The sequence below is a fragment of the Leucoraja erinacea genome, chromosome 23 (assembly GCF_028641065.1).
Source record: "Leucoraja erinacea ecotype New England chromosome 23, Leri_hhj_1, whole genome shotgun sequence".
Classification (NCBI taxonomy): Eukaryota; Metazoa; Chordata; class Chondrichthyes; order Rajiformes; family Rajidae; genus Leucoraja; species Leucoraja erinaceus.
In genome coordinates, this window is record NC_073399.1 from 11,618,118 (window position 1) to 11,635,274 (window position 17,157).

Consider the following 17,157-nt stretch of genomic DNA (forward strand, 5'->3'; position numbering starts at 1 on the left):
TTATAACATCTTCTTCCTGCAAGTACTTTGCAAGCAAAAGATTGATTTTGAAATTTAGTCACCACAGTTGACCGAGCAATATTAGCAGTAACTTTCCACAACCTTATCCTGGAGAAGAAGAAGCAAATTTCTGCTTTTACAAAGCCCAGACTTTCAGAATTATTGCAATGTTGACTTGGTTGATGACATAAAATTCCATATAAAGTTCTCTGAACCATTGAACTGCATGTTGGGGGATGGAACAGATAGATACCACAGCAGCTGGGCTTGCCATCAATTTGGCAATTACACAGAAAAATAAAACAAAAGAGAAGGTGCTGTGGTCACCGCACTATCATCATGGAAAGATGATCAATGCTGTAAGGACAGTCAAATTGTTTGCACTAAAAAGTAAAAGATGTGTGCACAGATGCATCCTCTTGGCATATAGAAATACAGCAATAATTAAAATAAGGAAGGGTGCAAGCAATGTTGCACCATTTTATGATAATTGTAAACATGCAGCTTTTTCAGGTCAGAGACTGTTCCCAAGATGGAGGGCAATCACAGTGCAGGTTTGTTAGATGTTTATGGTTTTCTTATAACATCCTTCCACAAAATGTGACAAGGAGTTTGAAATGACAACTACAAAAATAATTTCATGATGTGGGTGATATAGTTCCATTGTTTTCTTATAGTCGTTAATATTACAATAGGTTTTCTAATCTCTGATCTTATCAATGGCCTTCAGCCAAAATAACTAACGGAAACTGTTTTACAATATTATTCCTGGAGAAGTGGCTTGCAAGTTTAAGTAAAATAAAAGTTTGACTGATTCTTTCACCATAGTCCAATTTGACTCTCAGATTAACACCTGATTTGCTAAAAAGTGTCAGAATTTCAACAATAATGCTAATATAAAGAAAATATACTTCATTATTTTGAGGGTTAAGGAAGGGGAGGAGACAGCAAGGGCTAGCAAAATTGGGAGAATTCAATTTAAAACCGAGATGAGAAGAACTTTTTTCACACAGACAGTGGTGAATCTCTGGAACTCTCTGCCACAGAGGGTAGTTGAGGCCAGTTCATTGGCTATATTTAAGAGAGAGTTAGATGTGGCCCTTGTGGCTAAGGGGATCAGGGGGTATGGAGAGAAGGCAGGTATGGGATACTGAGTTGGATGATCAGCCATGATCATATTGAATGGCGGTGCAGGCTCGAAGGGCCGAATGGCCTACTCCTGCACCTAATTTCTATGTTTCTATGTTTCTATTAGCAAACCTGTTTTTTCAGATAGTCTTTCATGGCATTTTCATAACCTTCTTCCAATTTTCCAAATGTACCGCTAACTTCACCATTCCAAATAATTTGTGAGCCAGTCAGAGCAACCTGAAACAAGAATTGTAACATTGGATAACATAGAACACTACACCATAGGAACAGTTCGTTCAAGAAGGAACTGCAGATGCTGGAAGATCGAAGGTACACAAAATTGCTGGAGAAACTCAGCGGGTGCAGCAGCATCTATGGAGCGAAGGAAATAGGCGACGTTTCGGGCCGAAACCCTTCTTCAGACTGATGGGGGGTGGAGGGGAGGGGGGGAGAGAAGGAAGGAAAAAGGGAGGAGGAGGAGCCCGAGAGGGGGGGGGGATGGGAGGAGACAGCTCGAGGGTTAAGGAAGGGGAGGAGACAGCAAGGGCTAGCAAAATTGGGAGAATTCAACATTAATGGCATCAGGACGCAAACTACCCAGGCGGAATATGAGGTGCTGTTCCTCCAATAGGAACAGGTCTTTTGGCCCACAATATCTGTGCTGAACATGCTGCCAAGACCAACCCTTACCTGCCTGCACATAAACCCTATCCCTCCATTCCCTACATATCCATGTGCCTATCCAAAAATTTCTAAAATGCCACCATTGTATCTGTATCAACTACCACATCCGGCAGCATAGTCCAGGTACTCATCATTCTCTGTGTAAAATAATTGCCCCACATATCTCCTTTAAGCATTGCTCCTCTCGCTTTCAAGCTATGCCTCTACTATTTGATATTTCCATCCTGGGAAATACATTTTGACTGTCTACCCTATCTACGCCTCTCATAATTTTATATACTTCCATCAGGTCTTCCCACAAACCTCTGCTGTTCGAGAGAAAACAATCCTAGTCTGTCCAACCTTTCCTTATTGCTAATACCCTCGAATAATGCATCATTCTGGTAAACCTTCTCTGCACCCTTTCTAAATCCTCCATGGCCTTCCTGTAATGTGGCAACCAGAACTGCATGCAATACTCAAAATGCAGCTTAACCAAAATCCTATAAACCCTATCATGACTTGCTTACTCTTATAATCTTCTACAGGTATTTATATCAGTGATAATCTAAGGTTAAGTAAATCCTGAAGGAAATAGTAGGGAGCAACATTATGCCCTGCTACTAATCAAGTATGTAACATTTGAGGCATAGAGGTTGAGCAGGTGTATTTGCCAACTTCAAATGATACTTAATGCAATTTAAGTGTACATTTTCTGGCTGGATGAAGGTTTCATTATAAACAAGTATGAGCCTGTACAGTAGGTACATTGCGCACTTAGATCTCTAATCGGAATTTTAAAACTAAAATGAAGGATGAATCTCTCATTGCCAGATCTATTAAGTAAGAGTTTATGGCATTGGTTCCAGAAGGCAGGCTGCCATATGTAAAGTAATCATGGCATTTGGATTATTAATACTTCTGAGCTCTTAATTCCCATCTGTTTCCTTTAGTGCTCATCCACCCGTGGTGAATCTTTTCCTTGCAGTTACAATGGCACTGATTCAACTGATAACAAGATTGGCAGTCAGAAAGACTCCAGGAACCACAATGTGGATAGTCCTGCTATCGTTCCTTTAACCCCCACAATTACCTAATTTTAGACATTTGTTCCTAATATTACCTGTGCAGGGTATTCAAATATCCATTGCTCTCTGGGCTTTTCTTCATAAGCCGTTACAGCTTCAGCAATTTCTTGCCGTAATGTGGCACGCATTCTGTCTAACAGCCGATTTAACCAAACTTCAACCTGTCCACAAAACATACAGAAAACATACACTGAGAGCAAATTGAATTGGGAACAAATGTAAATAACTAAATAAATTATATTCCTTTACCAGAGCCTTTCATAACTATCTTATCACAGGGAATTAGGTTAATTTAAACTGTAGTTACCACTGAAATGCAAAGAAATTCAGCAGAAAATTTGTGGAAAATTGCACACGTTAGAACTTTAAAAAGAAACAGATAATGCTAGTAATATTCAGTAGCTCATGTAATATCAGCAGGAAGTGAAGAAAACATAATTCTTCAAGTCAATGGCCTTTCACCCGAGGTAGGAAATATTAGAAAACAAACATTTTAAATTGCAGAGATGGGGAAATGGTGAGATAACAAATGGATTGTCTGTGATGGAGAGCAAGGCTTAGTAAACACATCTTTTCCATCTGGAGAAGATGGAAAACAATAGATGAATAAGAGGAGAGGGCAACAAAATAATGCTGGAACTTTGCACCATAAAACACCACAGTTGCTGGAAATCTGAAATAAAAGAGAACTCTGACAGTCCTCAGTAGGTCAAACAACATCTAAGGGGTGAGAGAGGGAGAGGGGGAGAGGGAGGGGTGAGGGTGAGGGAGAAGGAGTCACAGAGAAATGTAATATCAATCAACACAGTCCTCATACAATCTTCAGGTGTGGAGATGAATTAGGATTGTTTCAGTAGATCATAAAAGAGATAATCACATTTTTCCACCTTACTAAGTGATCATTACATAATATCAAATGTATTGACACTGACCTGACCAGTGCAATCACATGGCTCATCAAAAGGCATATATTCCATTTCTTTACTATACATGCCAATTCCAATTTTCATTACATTGTTATCAGCATCCATTTGGAACTTCATTTTTGACAGACTGTCAAATAATTTTGCCAAATGTACGCTCACCTAGGATATGAAGGAATATTAATGGCCATAATAATTTTATTTTCTCATGAAAATATATTTTGATCATCAATGTGGCAGTATATATATATATATATATATATATATACTCAGTGATAATAACATTCTAGATATCCTTCATCCCACTTCTATCAGATGTAGCTTCTGTGTGTCAAGTATCTGCAATCCCTATAGAGTATGGTATATAAATTATCCCACCCTAATTGCAAGTATGATTTGGGACTAACAGGTAATTCATATGCTTTTAACTTAAAATATGGCCAATAATTGAGCTATAAAGTAAGTGAGTTACATTATAAATGCGCACGGGAAATGGTAGTTGCAATTGTAATGTTGTATGCTATACAGTAATCTATGAGGATTATGATATCTTGCATAGAGAGCAATATGGAAAGTTAAATATCTCACCTCTACGGGATTGTTACCATTAGATAATATATCGAGCAAGTCTGCAGAAGAGACAAAGTAGAATCTTGGAAAAGCCAGTCTCTTTGTCTCAAGATATTCTGCCAAGGCTTTTTCACAAAGTGTCAAACTGGAGTGAAATCACAGAATATAAAAGGATTATATAAAAAAGCAGAAACTCTTCAGTGTTATATCAAATCTAAAACAACAAAACTGCTCATTCGGTTTAATTGGTCAATGTACATTCCACTATAACCTTTACCCAATCTCCTTCATAAAACTTCCAATCCTTCCTCCCACAATCTGCTTGTTTAGTATAATTTTAATTACCTATGTGATCAATTAGCTCAACTACTTATTATCATGTAATGCATTTCTTAATCATGTTTTGGGTAAAGTAATAGATCCTAAATCCCCACTGGATTTACAAAAGAGTCTCTTATATTTATGATCTGCAGCTTTCATATCCATCAGCAAAAACAGGTTTATAATGTATGTACTTGCACTACATACAAACTATACTAGTGAGCCAAAGTTTGAGCAAATTTTAAGAATGTAATAAAACAAACATCTCCCACAATTTTACTGGCCTGTAAGTTACATTTTTACCAAATCTCCACTTCTACTCATAAGGTACAGTGCATCGACGCTCCTCATCCAACCTGACTGAGCAGGTGCGCCAAGCTAGTAGCGTCATACCCAAGAAGACTTGAGGCTGAAATCGCTGCCAAAGGTGCCTCAACAAAGTACTGAGTACAGGGTCTGAATACTTATGTAAATGTGATATTTCAGTTATTTCTTTTTAATTACTTTGCAAAAATTTCTAAACACCTGTTTTTGCTTTTTTATCATGGGGCATTGTGTGTAGATTGATGAAAATAATTTAATCCATTTTAGAAATAGGCTGTAACATAACAAAATGTGGAAAAAGTGAAGGGGTCTGAATACTTTCTGAATGCACTGTACCTATCAGTCACTTCTTTTTCTGTTTCAACTTTCTTGCAAATCTTTTACAATTTCTCAATCCTTCCATATCCTATGATTAATATGGAGACCAGAACTGCAAGGTGCTATCTGAACATGACAAAAATGTACACATGTTTAACATTACATCTAGTCTCCATTTATGTTATGATCATTATTGTTTCAGTTTCATAGTGTCTATTTTTCTTTGTTGCCCTGGTTCCAATGATATTCTTTGCACATGAGTTTAGAAAGAAAACAGGAAGAATGCATTCCATTTTCTCCTCTTTCTAACTCTTCTTTCCAGTTTATTGTGGGATTGTTGAAATTGTGTCTTATTGTTCAATTTATTTTTACTCATTCATAGTTCTTCTTCCATTTCTATTCCATTCATCAAATAGCCATTTAAAGCAATCATTCCCTTTTTATTCTTTGTCACAATTCTGTCTCTCTTTTAATATTAGTTATGTCATTTTATTCTACTGTTGTCAAGTTGTTGCAAATTCATAGTTATCTCACATCCTCCTCTTTGTCTTTCCTTTCTAAATTCAGCAATATTTTATTGGCGTCCATTCTCTATATATCCACTTCAGCTGTTCTAACTACAACCTTTATCGCAATCCTATTTTGTTCTGACATTGTTCCCACCCAGTTTAGGATGAACATCCTAGTATGGGTCACAAATCTCTAAATGTAAATCCCATACCAATCATTTAACCACTTATTAATCTTTAAGTTTTATCTATCACTATGCCGATTAATTTCTTGAGTTACATTTGAAACAATTAATAAAACTAGAAAACAAAATGTACTAAGTTGTTCTGTCTAGAAATTATAAAAACAAAAGAAAATGCTTCATTAATACAAAATATGAAAATAAATTCATCACTAACCGTCCCTGTATTTCTTCCAATTTATCATACAAACCAGGTTTATTTGTTGCTTCGACAACATTTGGAGTTTTAATTGCATCTGCCATGATCTCCTGCCGAGTAAAAAATGACAATTATCCATCTAGTAGAAATGTTATCCAAACATTAATTTTAGTACATCACTTCATAAATGCAGAAAACAAGCATGTTTTATTCCACCATCAAAAGTGGCATGGAAATCTGGAGTATTTGCTATGAACTGGGCAGTATTGTAGCACAATTAGTAGATCCATTGCCCTGCAATGCCAGATGCGTGGGTTCAATCCTAATCTCAAGTGTTGTCCACATGAAGCTTGAGGACGTGTCTGCTTTCTCCCACATCCCAAGACATGTGGTTTGGTAGACTAAATAGCCAATGTAAAATTCCCCTAGTGTGTAGATGAGTGGGGGAATCTGGGGAGAACTGATGACAACGTGGAGAGAATAAAAATGGAATTAGCGTAAATGGGTGATTAACAGTAGGCGTGGATTCAGTGAGCCAAAAGGTGTGTATCCGCTTGGTGTGTCTGTATGATTTCAACGCTGCGAAGTTGGAAAATATTACATTAATTATCTGCAACATTTTTGATATATGGATTACAAGTAACTATGTGGCCATATGAATAATATATCCTGTCAATTTTAAACATTAAAATTTCATTGTCATCCACAACCCTTAAGAACGTGATTGATGGTTTAATACAACAGGGAGTAGAAAGTAGTGCATTGATTAATGTCTGTGACTACTGATGTATTTGGTAAAATATAGCACTTAAAATGTTTAAGGTCATTGCAATGTTTGCAGCCTTGTATGCAGATTGCAATTGCTTTACTCCTAGCATTAATCTCCACAATTCTTTCCTCCCACTGACTTCTACATGTACTGTAATGTCTAAAGGGCTTTCAGGGCCTTCCAGAAAAAGGATACCTCTCCTCTTCAGTAAAAGTCTTCTATGCAGTTTTGGAAAACAGCATAATAAATTACATCTAGCAAATGTTAGGCCATTCTTAAACATCTTTGAGGTGAAGTTCAGTTGTAAGTTCACGTCACCTAATGTAGTCACAGTACATTTTTCCGTTAAGAGACATTTGCTGGCTTCAAGTTGTACCAGGCATTCTGAAAACTAGGCATACAATAAATAGTGGAGTTCGCAGTATTGCATGCATAATGAGAAAACACAAATTTAGCGTGCTGCCTGAATTGAAAGCAACACAGGTTAATAATGCTCCATGAAGTCCACAAACAGTTTTGGGAGATGCCAAAACTAGTTTCCAAGCAATGTATGTACAAATTATGGCTCTAAGCAAACACTGATTTTTGGCAATGTTTAAAGCCCTTTGTTTAATTGAAAAATACTTCAAAGTATAGTTAATTATATTTCTGCATTGATTATATCAATACACATTATAAACACAAGATAAACATCTTTTATTAGGTAAGAGAACATATAACTGACAAAATAGAAAATTAAAATTATATAACTTACATAAATAGAAATACATGGGGTTAAGGTGAAGGGGGAAAGATTTAATAGGAATCTGAGGGGTAACACAAAGGGTGGTGGGTGCATGGAACAAGCTGCCCCAGAGGCAATTGAGGCAGGGACTATTGCAACGTTTAAGAGACAATTAGACAGGTACATGTATAAACACAGGCTTGGAGAGAGATGGGCCAAACGCAGGCTGGTGGGAATAGTGACAATGTGACATGTTGGTCGGTGTGGGCAAGTTGGGCCCAAGGGCCTGTTTCCATGCCGTATGACGCTATAAATTGCAATAAATGAAACATCCTACATTTATGAGGAATGTCTATGTTGACATATGGGTGGCTGTAGGGAAGTGTGGTTTGGAATTTATTGTTAATTATTGAGTAAATTCTGTCAAAAATGTCAGTTACAGCAAATCCTGCATCAAAATGCTTTGTTTGAGTAAATTGATCACATTATATATTTCTCATTTTTGAACATGCTAAGTCTCTGACCCAGGAATGTTAAAGCCACGTTATAATTTCCAAAGTTTATTGAATTTTCATTTGAAAGAAATATTGATTCTTCATTTAGCTCTCTGTTTTTAAATTATTGCATATACTGTATAACCTCCATCTATGCTTCTTTTTTAATTTCTTCACTTCTATGCAATCTGAGGCCGGCTATGATAAGGAAAAGGATGATCAAGAATTTCAACGAAGCATGACTGTTTTTATGCTTTTAGCCATGAGGCCAACTTACTTTAAAATCAACATCAATGACCTCAAAACGCTTGGAATCCTCAGGCAACTGAGTACGGATATCTTCAGAACCTATAAATATACTCTCAAGGTGCACCCAAGTTCTCTGTACTTCAAACCAAATGGAAATGACAGAGTCTGCAGTGGACAACTTATGCTGCCAGCTGGAGACTTGTTTAAGAAAATATGCAATATATTTAGAAGATATCAGGTTCTGTAATTGAACTTGATTGTCCTCCAATGTCTCGACAAGTTCGTCACTTCCTCTCAACAACATAATTCCTGTCCGGGGGTGAAGGTCATGTTCGAATTCCATAACAGTCCAAATGTTATCCAGTTGAGTCAATACCTGCAAAATAGAAAATATACTTCTTTAAATAATTTACAATTTGATGAAGTGTTCTTTTTTACTTGCAATTTTGATGTTTAATACTCCTTCAAATATACACAAATTTTTACTTCACTGTGCACAGTATAATTGATCAATAAACTGTGAGGGGAATTACGATCCCTATTATCCAGTGGGGCTTGTTCCAGGAGAGGGAGAACTAAGATAGATGGAAGATTTTCTATATTCGGATCCCAAAAATTCAAATATAAGGGAAGATTCCAGTGTCTCAATGATTTGACTGAAAATGGTGCAGTAACTTGGCAATATTTACATTGTGACTGTTTCATCTTGGTTCCTTTTCACTAGCCTTCAAATAGAGCCTGGGTAACTGAATTACGTTTTTTTTTAATGGAGTATTAAATTACACATATATAATTGATACAGTGTATATCTGCATTCCCACTGTAAATTTTTCAATATAGGGGACATTTCAAAACTTAAGGACATTGGCTCTGAGGTTCTGTGAACTAGTCCAAATCTCTAAAAATCTATCCTTTACAGAATGGCTAGTATGACTATTGATATTTGAAAGTCACATGTGTTCCTGTTTATCTTTTTTTTTTAAGTGAACCCATTACCTTCTCCATTCCAGACTCCTTCACAGATTTGTCAACAATATTGCGCACTTCATCTTCAAAGTTGTGCAACTGCAGACTCAATAAGTCTGCAAGAGTTGTTTCATCTGACATTACAAAATTGACCTGTGAGAACAAGAAATAGAAATAAACTATCATTTTCTAATTTCTCCACACATATAAAATCAATTTTCTCTTTCTTTCAAAAATGTATTTCCTCCTTTCTTTAAATCATCCAACTGCAAGTCCTCTCACTTAAATTACCTTTCCAAACATGCAAGTAAAGATTATGAATGCCAGTGACTATAGGGTTTTGTGACTCATCACAGCCGAACCTCTCAATAGTTTTTCAAAGAGACTCCACATAAGATAGAAATGGAGACCATGAAGGATTTTCCCATTTAGTCGTCTGTGCTGGCAATAAATTAAATTGCATTGTGTTATACCATCTAAGATCATCTTACTCAGGAGAGCTTGGAACGTCTAGTGCAATATAGCTTAACTTCATATTGATAGCAACATTTCCAAAAAAATGGACAGATGATAAGACTTATCCATATGGAAATTGTAAATAAGATTATGAACCTGATGCGACCTCTGCAAATATGCTAACTTGTTCTAAATACAAGCTAATTTCTCAGATTACAATAGTATGGCATTCCTTGAAATAATAGAGAAAATAAGGAATACATACAGAGCCTTAACCTGCTTTTAAATTAAAACACATATTTGTTTTCTACGAAAAAAGGAAATGATAATTCATCAAAATAGAACTGAAAAGTCTATCAGAAAAGATTATTTTATCATTGCACAATAAGGCCTTTTGACATGGATCAATGATTGCCAAGAGCAAACTAGAGAGTCCTGAAACAATCTTTTGTTGCAGTTATAATTGTACTTGAAAAACAGTTGAAAGGGGAGTTCCATTTACAATTTGTCCAAAATTAATGGAATGTATGTGAAGGAAATGGCGATGACTTCCCAAAGCTGAAATAAAATCAGAAAATGCTAGAATTGCACAGCAGACAGGACATGTTCTATGGAGAAAAAAAAAATCAAGCTAATGTCTCAGTTTCACGAACTTTCAATCAATGAGAAAAGTTAACAATTTAAAAATAAATAAGATTAAGCGATTAACAAGCACCATTAATGGGAAAAATGGATCAAAATACTTCTTAAATGTTTGTGTTAAAATAAAAAGAAGAGTTTAAATGACCACATGAATTATAACACAGAGGAGGAGGACTGACTGAATGTTATTGCCTTCCACCACAGTGAAGAATGTTGATTCCACTGTGGTGGATGTTCATGTTGTACTCTATTGTGTATTGTGTTCTTTTTGATTGTGTGGCTGCATGTTAAGTCAAATTACACTGTACCCTAATTGGTGCATGTGGCAATAAATGTGAACTTGAACTTGAACAGAGAAAGCTGGTGATAATAGGATCAGTGAAAAATCAAAAGAATTATCTCAAGGAAGCATAAAGGGAGAAGCAGAAATATTAGAAACTACAAACAGAAGGTTTTGTGGATGCTGAGGATTTAAATGAAAACAGAAAATGATGGAAATGTTCATCAGCTAAAATGGTTGAATTTGGTGTTTTTCAGAACGATTTAATACATCTTGTCAGAGCACAAGCTGTGTTCCCCAAGCTTATGTTGAGTTTTATTGAAACAGTGCAAGAGGTCAAAGACAAAATATACATCAGGATAATAATGGGACAGGGATTCACAATATCAGGCATCTGATAACAAAATTGGATTTGTGAACTAATCAGAGATATTTCAAAAATGCTTTCCAAAACTGCATTTGGTCCATGTCAAATTTTCTAACTCGGGGTTCGGAGCTGTAAACTGCAGCAATAAGAGTTATTAACGTACCTGAAAAATAGATGTGGTAATCAGTGTTAACACAATCATCACAGAATAGAGAAATGGACAGTACAATCAATCCTGACAGACATTTGGAGGTCGGCACATATAGGGATGGTTAATGGTCTGTAACAAGCTCTTAGAATGGTACACAGAGAATACTGGTTACCACAAGACTAACCAAAACTGCTCATCTCATTGCTTAATAGAATTTGATTTCAACATATATAATTTTAATGTTATCAAAATTTTAAATGTGCAAACTGTGAGTGCTTTTGCTTTGGCTTGACAAAGGAACATCAAATTAAACCAAGAAGTGTACCGTTTCATCAATTATCGAATGCATCTCTTGGCACAATACTGGTGAAAGAGGGGGTGGGGGGGTGGCTGTGATCCTCAGACTGTCCTGTTGAGTGATTAATGTGTCAAGAGATTTAACAAGCATAATGAAAATGAAGTAATAGGGAAATAAAAGCCGTTAAAATAGCAAAGCTTATCAAAAGAGCCACAGATGATGATAGAAAGACAGCATGTGAGAGGCAAAAAGAACAGACAAAATACAAGAAAATCAGATATGTGTTAAATACCACTATTCAGACCATGTTTGCTGTTTTATTCTGTAATGACTTTGCTCAATACTATCTACAGAAACAAACCTGTAATGGCAAATTTGAGACTAACAGGCATGTCTGACTATGTATTCAAATCAAACAAGTTGGTGAAAGGAACTCCTTTAAAAATAAGTGAAAACAAAAAAAAGTAAAGGCATAAAAATGCAGGGATGCCACAACACATTCAATTGATCTAATCAACAGTGGGTTCGGAGTTGAAATTATAAATTGCATGCTTTAAGTAAGAATCAATTGTTTGTACTTATGCTAAAGGTTACAAATAATTCCCCTTTAGTACCTTAGTTGCTTGCATAAGTTGTTGCCAGTGACGATCTCTTATAGCTGGGTTCTGCAATTCACTTACAGCTTTCAGTGAAGTCATAGTATTCTTAATTAAATTGTCTAATCCAGAATAAGCATCCCATGCCCTTATTTCTTTATCCATTGTTCTTATGTCTTTAACAAATTTCTTGCAATCAGAATCCATATTCTCCACACTAATGTTTTTCCATTTGGTCGTCTTCCAATCGTCAAATGTTAAGCTAACCTACAAAGTAGAGACAATTTGTAAAATATTGTAAATGTATTATGTTTTGCAACTAGAAGGATGCTCTGGTGAGGTTCCACAAGATACAATACTTGGGAGTCATTAATGATTAAGAGTGAAATGGAGATGGCATGATAAAAAGGCTTGCAGATAATCCAAAATTTGATTGTTTGATCCACAGCAAGGCAGAAAGCTTTTGAATGCAGATAAATATTAATGGAATCATCAATCATGCACAAAATTGACAAGTGGAAGTCAATCTGGGAGATAACACATTTTCCATGATTCCACAAAAGGGGATTTCAGAGATATACAAAATCATAATTGGTTGAGATAGAATAGAATAAAGCATTTCTCTTTAGTAGGTAATTCAAGTACTAAGGTGCTCAGGTTCTTTTTAGTGGGGCAAAAGTTATAAGAAAAGCTAGTTTTTATGCAGTGTGAATATAATCTAGAATTCGCCTGCAAGGGTGTTGGAATGAGAGATTATCAGGATCTTCCAACTGGATTTAGGTAAGCACTTGAAGGGACAATATTTCCAATGCTATAAGAAAATGGCAGAGAAAGATAACATTTTTTAATATTAATTTTCAAGGTCTGGGCATTGCTGGTATGGCTAAGCACATAACACAATGCAGAAGATGGAGATGAGCTCCAACTATAAGATAATGCTTCATAATGTGAACTTACCTAAACAAGCACTGACCCAGAAACAGAAATTGTACACGTGCCATACCTTGCCACAACTAACCCTTATAGAAACATTGACAAATTCTTCCCTTAATTACCTAATTTCAAAATACGAGTCCAATCAAAATAAATCAAAATGGTAATAATCAATCCACTGATTAAAATTTCAGATCTTAAGATAAATGATGCACGTCTTACAAGAATAATCATATCCCACAGGTTCTTCAACAAAACAATTTCTTTGCGGCAAGATTTCAGCTGTTTGCAATCAGGAACTGAAACTTCAAATAGAGCAGCTGATTGTGACAGTGTTTGCAATTCATCTTCCATCACAAGAATTTTCTTTTGAGCCTATAACGAAATATGGAAAAACATGATTTTTTTAAAATGACAACTTTCACTTTTGATACAGTATTTCTTAAACTAGAACAAGGAAATAAATAAGGGGCACAAAACCAAGTATTGTGGCGGCCCTGGTGGTGGGCCACGCACTGTACATAACCTTCGGCTCTGGGGGGGGGGGGGGGGGGGGGGGGGTCACGTGTCCCGGTGACGAGAGGTAGGGGTCACGTAGTGGTCACGGGTGCCCCTCGGGGTTATATAAGGTGATAATCGTGCGCGCACGGTGAGAGAGTTAGGAGACTTGTCGTAACAATAAGGAATCTCGTGTTTGGACAAACTTTGCGTCCTGCATCGTTCTTTGACGGACAGCTCCGTGTCCACTACAGTATGACAGTTAAAGGCCATGGACGCCAACAGAATCAACAAGCTCATCTGGAAGGCTGGCACCGTCTTGGGAGTGGAGTTGGATTCATTGGAGGTGGTCTTGGTGGGGAGGATGCTCCTCAAACTGCATCTTGTCAATACAGCTCACCCCCCACACTGGTCAATCTGTGGAGCACCTTCAGCAGCAGACTAGTTCCACCAAAATGCAGCACAGAACGCCACAGGAGATACTTTTTCTCTGTGGCTATCAAACTGTACAACTCCTCCCCCTTCTGTTGTGGGGTAGACCGACTTCTCCCTCCGCCCCCCACCCCAAATCTTTGCAGATCCCCAATCCTGGATTTTCCACTCGTCACTTTAATTTCAGGTTTCATGCATTTTGTTGTGTTTTATGACTGTTGGCAGGCCAATTTCCCTCCTGGGATAAATAAAGTTCTATTGTATCGTAAACAAAGAAGAACGGCACAGGAACAAAATACCTGGAAGAAAACAATTTCAAGGTAAGCTCTAAAAATTGAGATGGGTAAGGAAATGGCTGTGGGAAAATATAACTTCATCAATTACAAATTTATAGAGCTGATTGAGCAAGCATGAATGGATGTGCAGAGAACAGACAGGCAGCCTCAATGGTGAGTTCAATATTCTCTGCTATTATCGAGGAAGAATCTAATGATGCAGAACAATTTCAAGCCATAAAATAAAATTAGAAATCATTACCTTATCCAAAACCTTATATGGAGTTGGAGTGTCAAACTTGAAAGGTGCCTTTATTTTAAATTTTTGTCTGAAACCATGTTGGTTAATCTGCAGAAAAATTAATATAGGAAATGAAATCATTTTACAAGTAAATTCTACTTGCATACCGTAACAGTAAATGAAGGCTTTAAAGTCAATTCCAAATCATGCAATAAATACCAAAGGTTTCCCCACATTCCTATTAATATTTTAGAATTTCAACAGATAAAATGGGACACAGAACAATTAAGCTAGAGCCAAATCATATTGGACTGAAAGACTCAGTAATGTTCAATAACAAGATTAATTTGTCTACACAACAGAAGATAATGATAAGGTAAGACACAAAAACATTTAGCATGGAGACATCTATCTTCCATATAAATAGCATGAAACTATTTATTCTGGCAAGGAGTAGAGCAAAGAGCACAATATCCAGTTTAGGGCTAGATCATTCAAGGATGATATCGGAACGATCTTCATCACATAAAGTGGAAAGGACAACTGGCACTCACTCCTCCCAAAATTTGTTCAAACCAGGTCAATTGAAAATGTGAAAACTGAAGCCAGCAAGCATTTTGGTGTGCAAGTGTATCAAGGTTGTGAAAAAAAGGTGGAAAGATATACCAGTAGTTGAGAAGCTGAGATGAAAGCTTATTGAATGCTGGGAAAGGTTTGAGCAGTTTCTCCGAGTTGTATTTGCAAAGTGATGCAAAGATTAAATCATTAGAATCCTCTACATAATATTTATGAAATTATCAATTCATAGTCCACTAAATAGGGAGCAAGGCATAGATAATACACTACATTAGCTAGAATCATCCATACCCTAATCGGTTCTTCTGGCTATCATCACTGAAAAAACTAATAGAGCTGTCAAACACCTTTTCCTTTTCATAAATTGATGTTGACTCTTTCCAATCCTATTATTATTTTTATGTGGTCTGCTACCATTTGTCCACCACTTTTTTTCAGTGTTCCCATGAAGATTAATACAGATATTTTGTTTATCACAGATAAAGTAATCGGATAAAGGAACATCATTTTATCAGCAGTAAACCTTTTCGCTGATGGTGACAAAATTCCTTTCTGGCAAGACTTACCTCAAATCGGAGACATTTCCTTCTAATGACATTAACTTCATTGGCTTGTAAAGGTGATACAGCATGCTTACAAATAACAGAAATCTTCTTTGTATTGTTCCATTGTTCTGGAAGATCCTAAACATAATATATATATATATATAAATTTCTACTATCATATCAAATATCATTAATGTCGCATAATTCTCTTTGAAAGTAACTTGCAGGTTTAAATGGAAAGCAGAGTTGCAACAAATTAGAGACATGGAATAACAAAGAGTCTTTCAGCTAATTGTATCGCTGCTGGCAAATTCATTTCACTGCACCTTTGTGTGTATGTGACGAAAAAAATTGACTTTTGACTTTGAGTTATAATGACGAGCAGCATAGAAACCGGCTCTTTGCCTCATAAAGTCCTTGCCAGCAATTGTATTTATCTATGCTGGTTCAATTTACCTACAATTGGTAAGTCTTTTACGCCTTTGTGATAATTTAATTTATCTTAAATATTGTGCCACCACCATTGCCTCAGGCAGGCAGCACATGCCAGAATTATTTAGAATTTACTGTGCATTTTGAACATATTTCACTCAACCTATGTTTTTCATTCATTTTTAAATGGACATGGGTGTTACTAGCAAGGGGAAAATTATTGCATGTTCATAATTGCCCTCAAGAATTTAACGATGAGCAATCTTCTTGAACAGCTGCAGTCCTTCTGATACAGGTATTCTAGTAGTTTGGGGTTTGGGGTTCAAGGACTTAAACACAGAAATGATGAAGGAAAAGTGAAGCAATTCCAAGTTAGGTTAGGTGTCTTGGAGGGGAGTAGTAGTGGTCCCATGTGCCTTACTCTCTTATGTTTGTTTCTAGCATCCGCTAGAACCTTCAATCAGAGTATTGAAGATAGAAGTTGGTGGGTCATGTTACAGTTGTACAAGACATTGGTGAGGCCACACTTAAAGTATTATGTTCAGTTTTGATCACCCTGTTATAGGAAAGATGTCGTTAAGCAGGAAAGAGTTCAGGAAAGATTTATGAGGATGATGCCAGGACTTGAGGGCCTGAGCTATAAGGATAGGTTGAGCCAGTTAGCACTTTATTCCTTGGAGCGCAGGAGAATGAGAGGTAATCTTATTCAGGTGTACAAGATTATGATAGGAATAGGTGGGGTAAATACAGTTTTTTTACCCAGAGTAGGGGAATCGAGAACCAGAGGACATGGGTTTAAGATGGGGGAGGGGGAGGGAAGATTTAATAGGAATCTGAGAGCCTTTTTTTTTTTACACAAAGGTGTAAAGTCTTTACTAGTTTACTACGGGAAACAATGTTATTAGTCCTAATTTCCTTCCTTATTTTTTCGGCAACACCGCCAATCGTTCTGTTTCAACTCCTCTTTGTTGCATTTGCCATTAATCAACAGTATGGGGTAATTCA

General features: G+C 36.5%; 1 protein-coding gene across 1 annotated transcript in view; it reads right to left on the minus strand.

The window, feature by feature from the left end:
- Positions 1-17,157, minus strand: part of LOC129708244 (dynein axonemal heavy chain 17-like) — a 184,232-nt gene that overhangs the window by 100,566 nt on the left and 66,509 nt on the right. Inside the window, exons 23-33 of the mRNA XM_055653887.1 lie at positions 15,742-15,858; positions 14,621-14,707; positions 13,376-13,528; positions 12,239-12,487; positions 9,461-9,583; positions 8,493-8,840; positions 6,247-6,338; positions 4,394-4,520; positions 3,815-3,967; positions 2,918-3,043; positions 1,261-1,368 (exon numbers count right to left, since the gene is read on the minus strand). Of these exons, the coding sequence (XP_055509862.1) occupies positions 1,261-1,368; positions 2,918-3,043; positions 3,815-3,967; positions 4,394-4,520; positions 6,247-6,338; positions 8,493-8,840; positions 9,461-9,583; positions 12,239-12,487; positions 13,376-13,528; positions 14,621-14,707; positions 15,742-15,858 (1,683 nt within the window). The remainder of the gene's footprint in view (positions 1-1,260; positions 1,369-2,917; positions 3,044-3,814; positions 3,968-4,393; positions 4,521-6,246; positions 6,339-8,492; positions 8,841-9,460; positions 9,584-12,238; positions 12,488-13,375; positions 13,529-14,620; positions 14,708-15,741; positions 15,859-17,157) is intronic.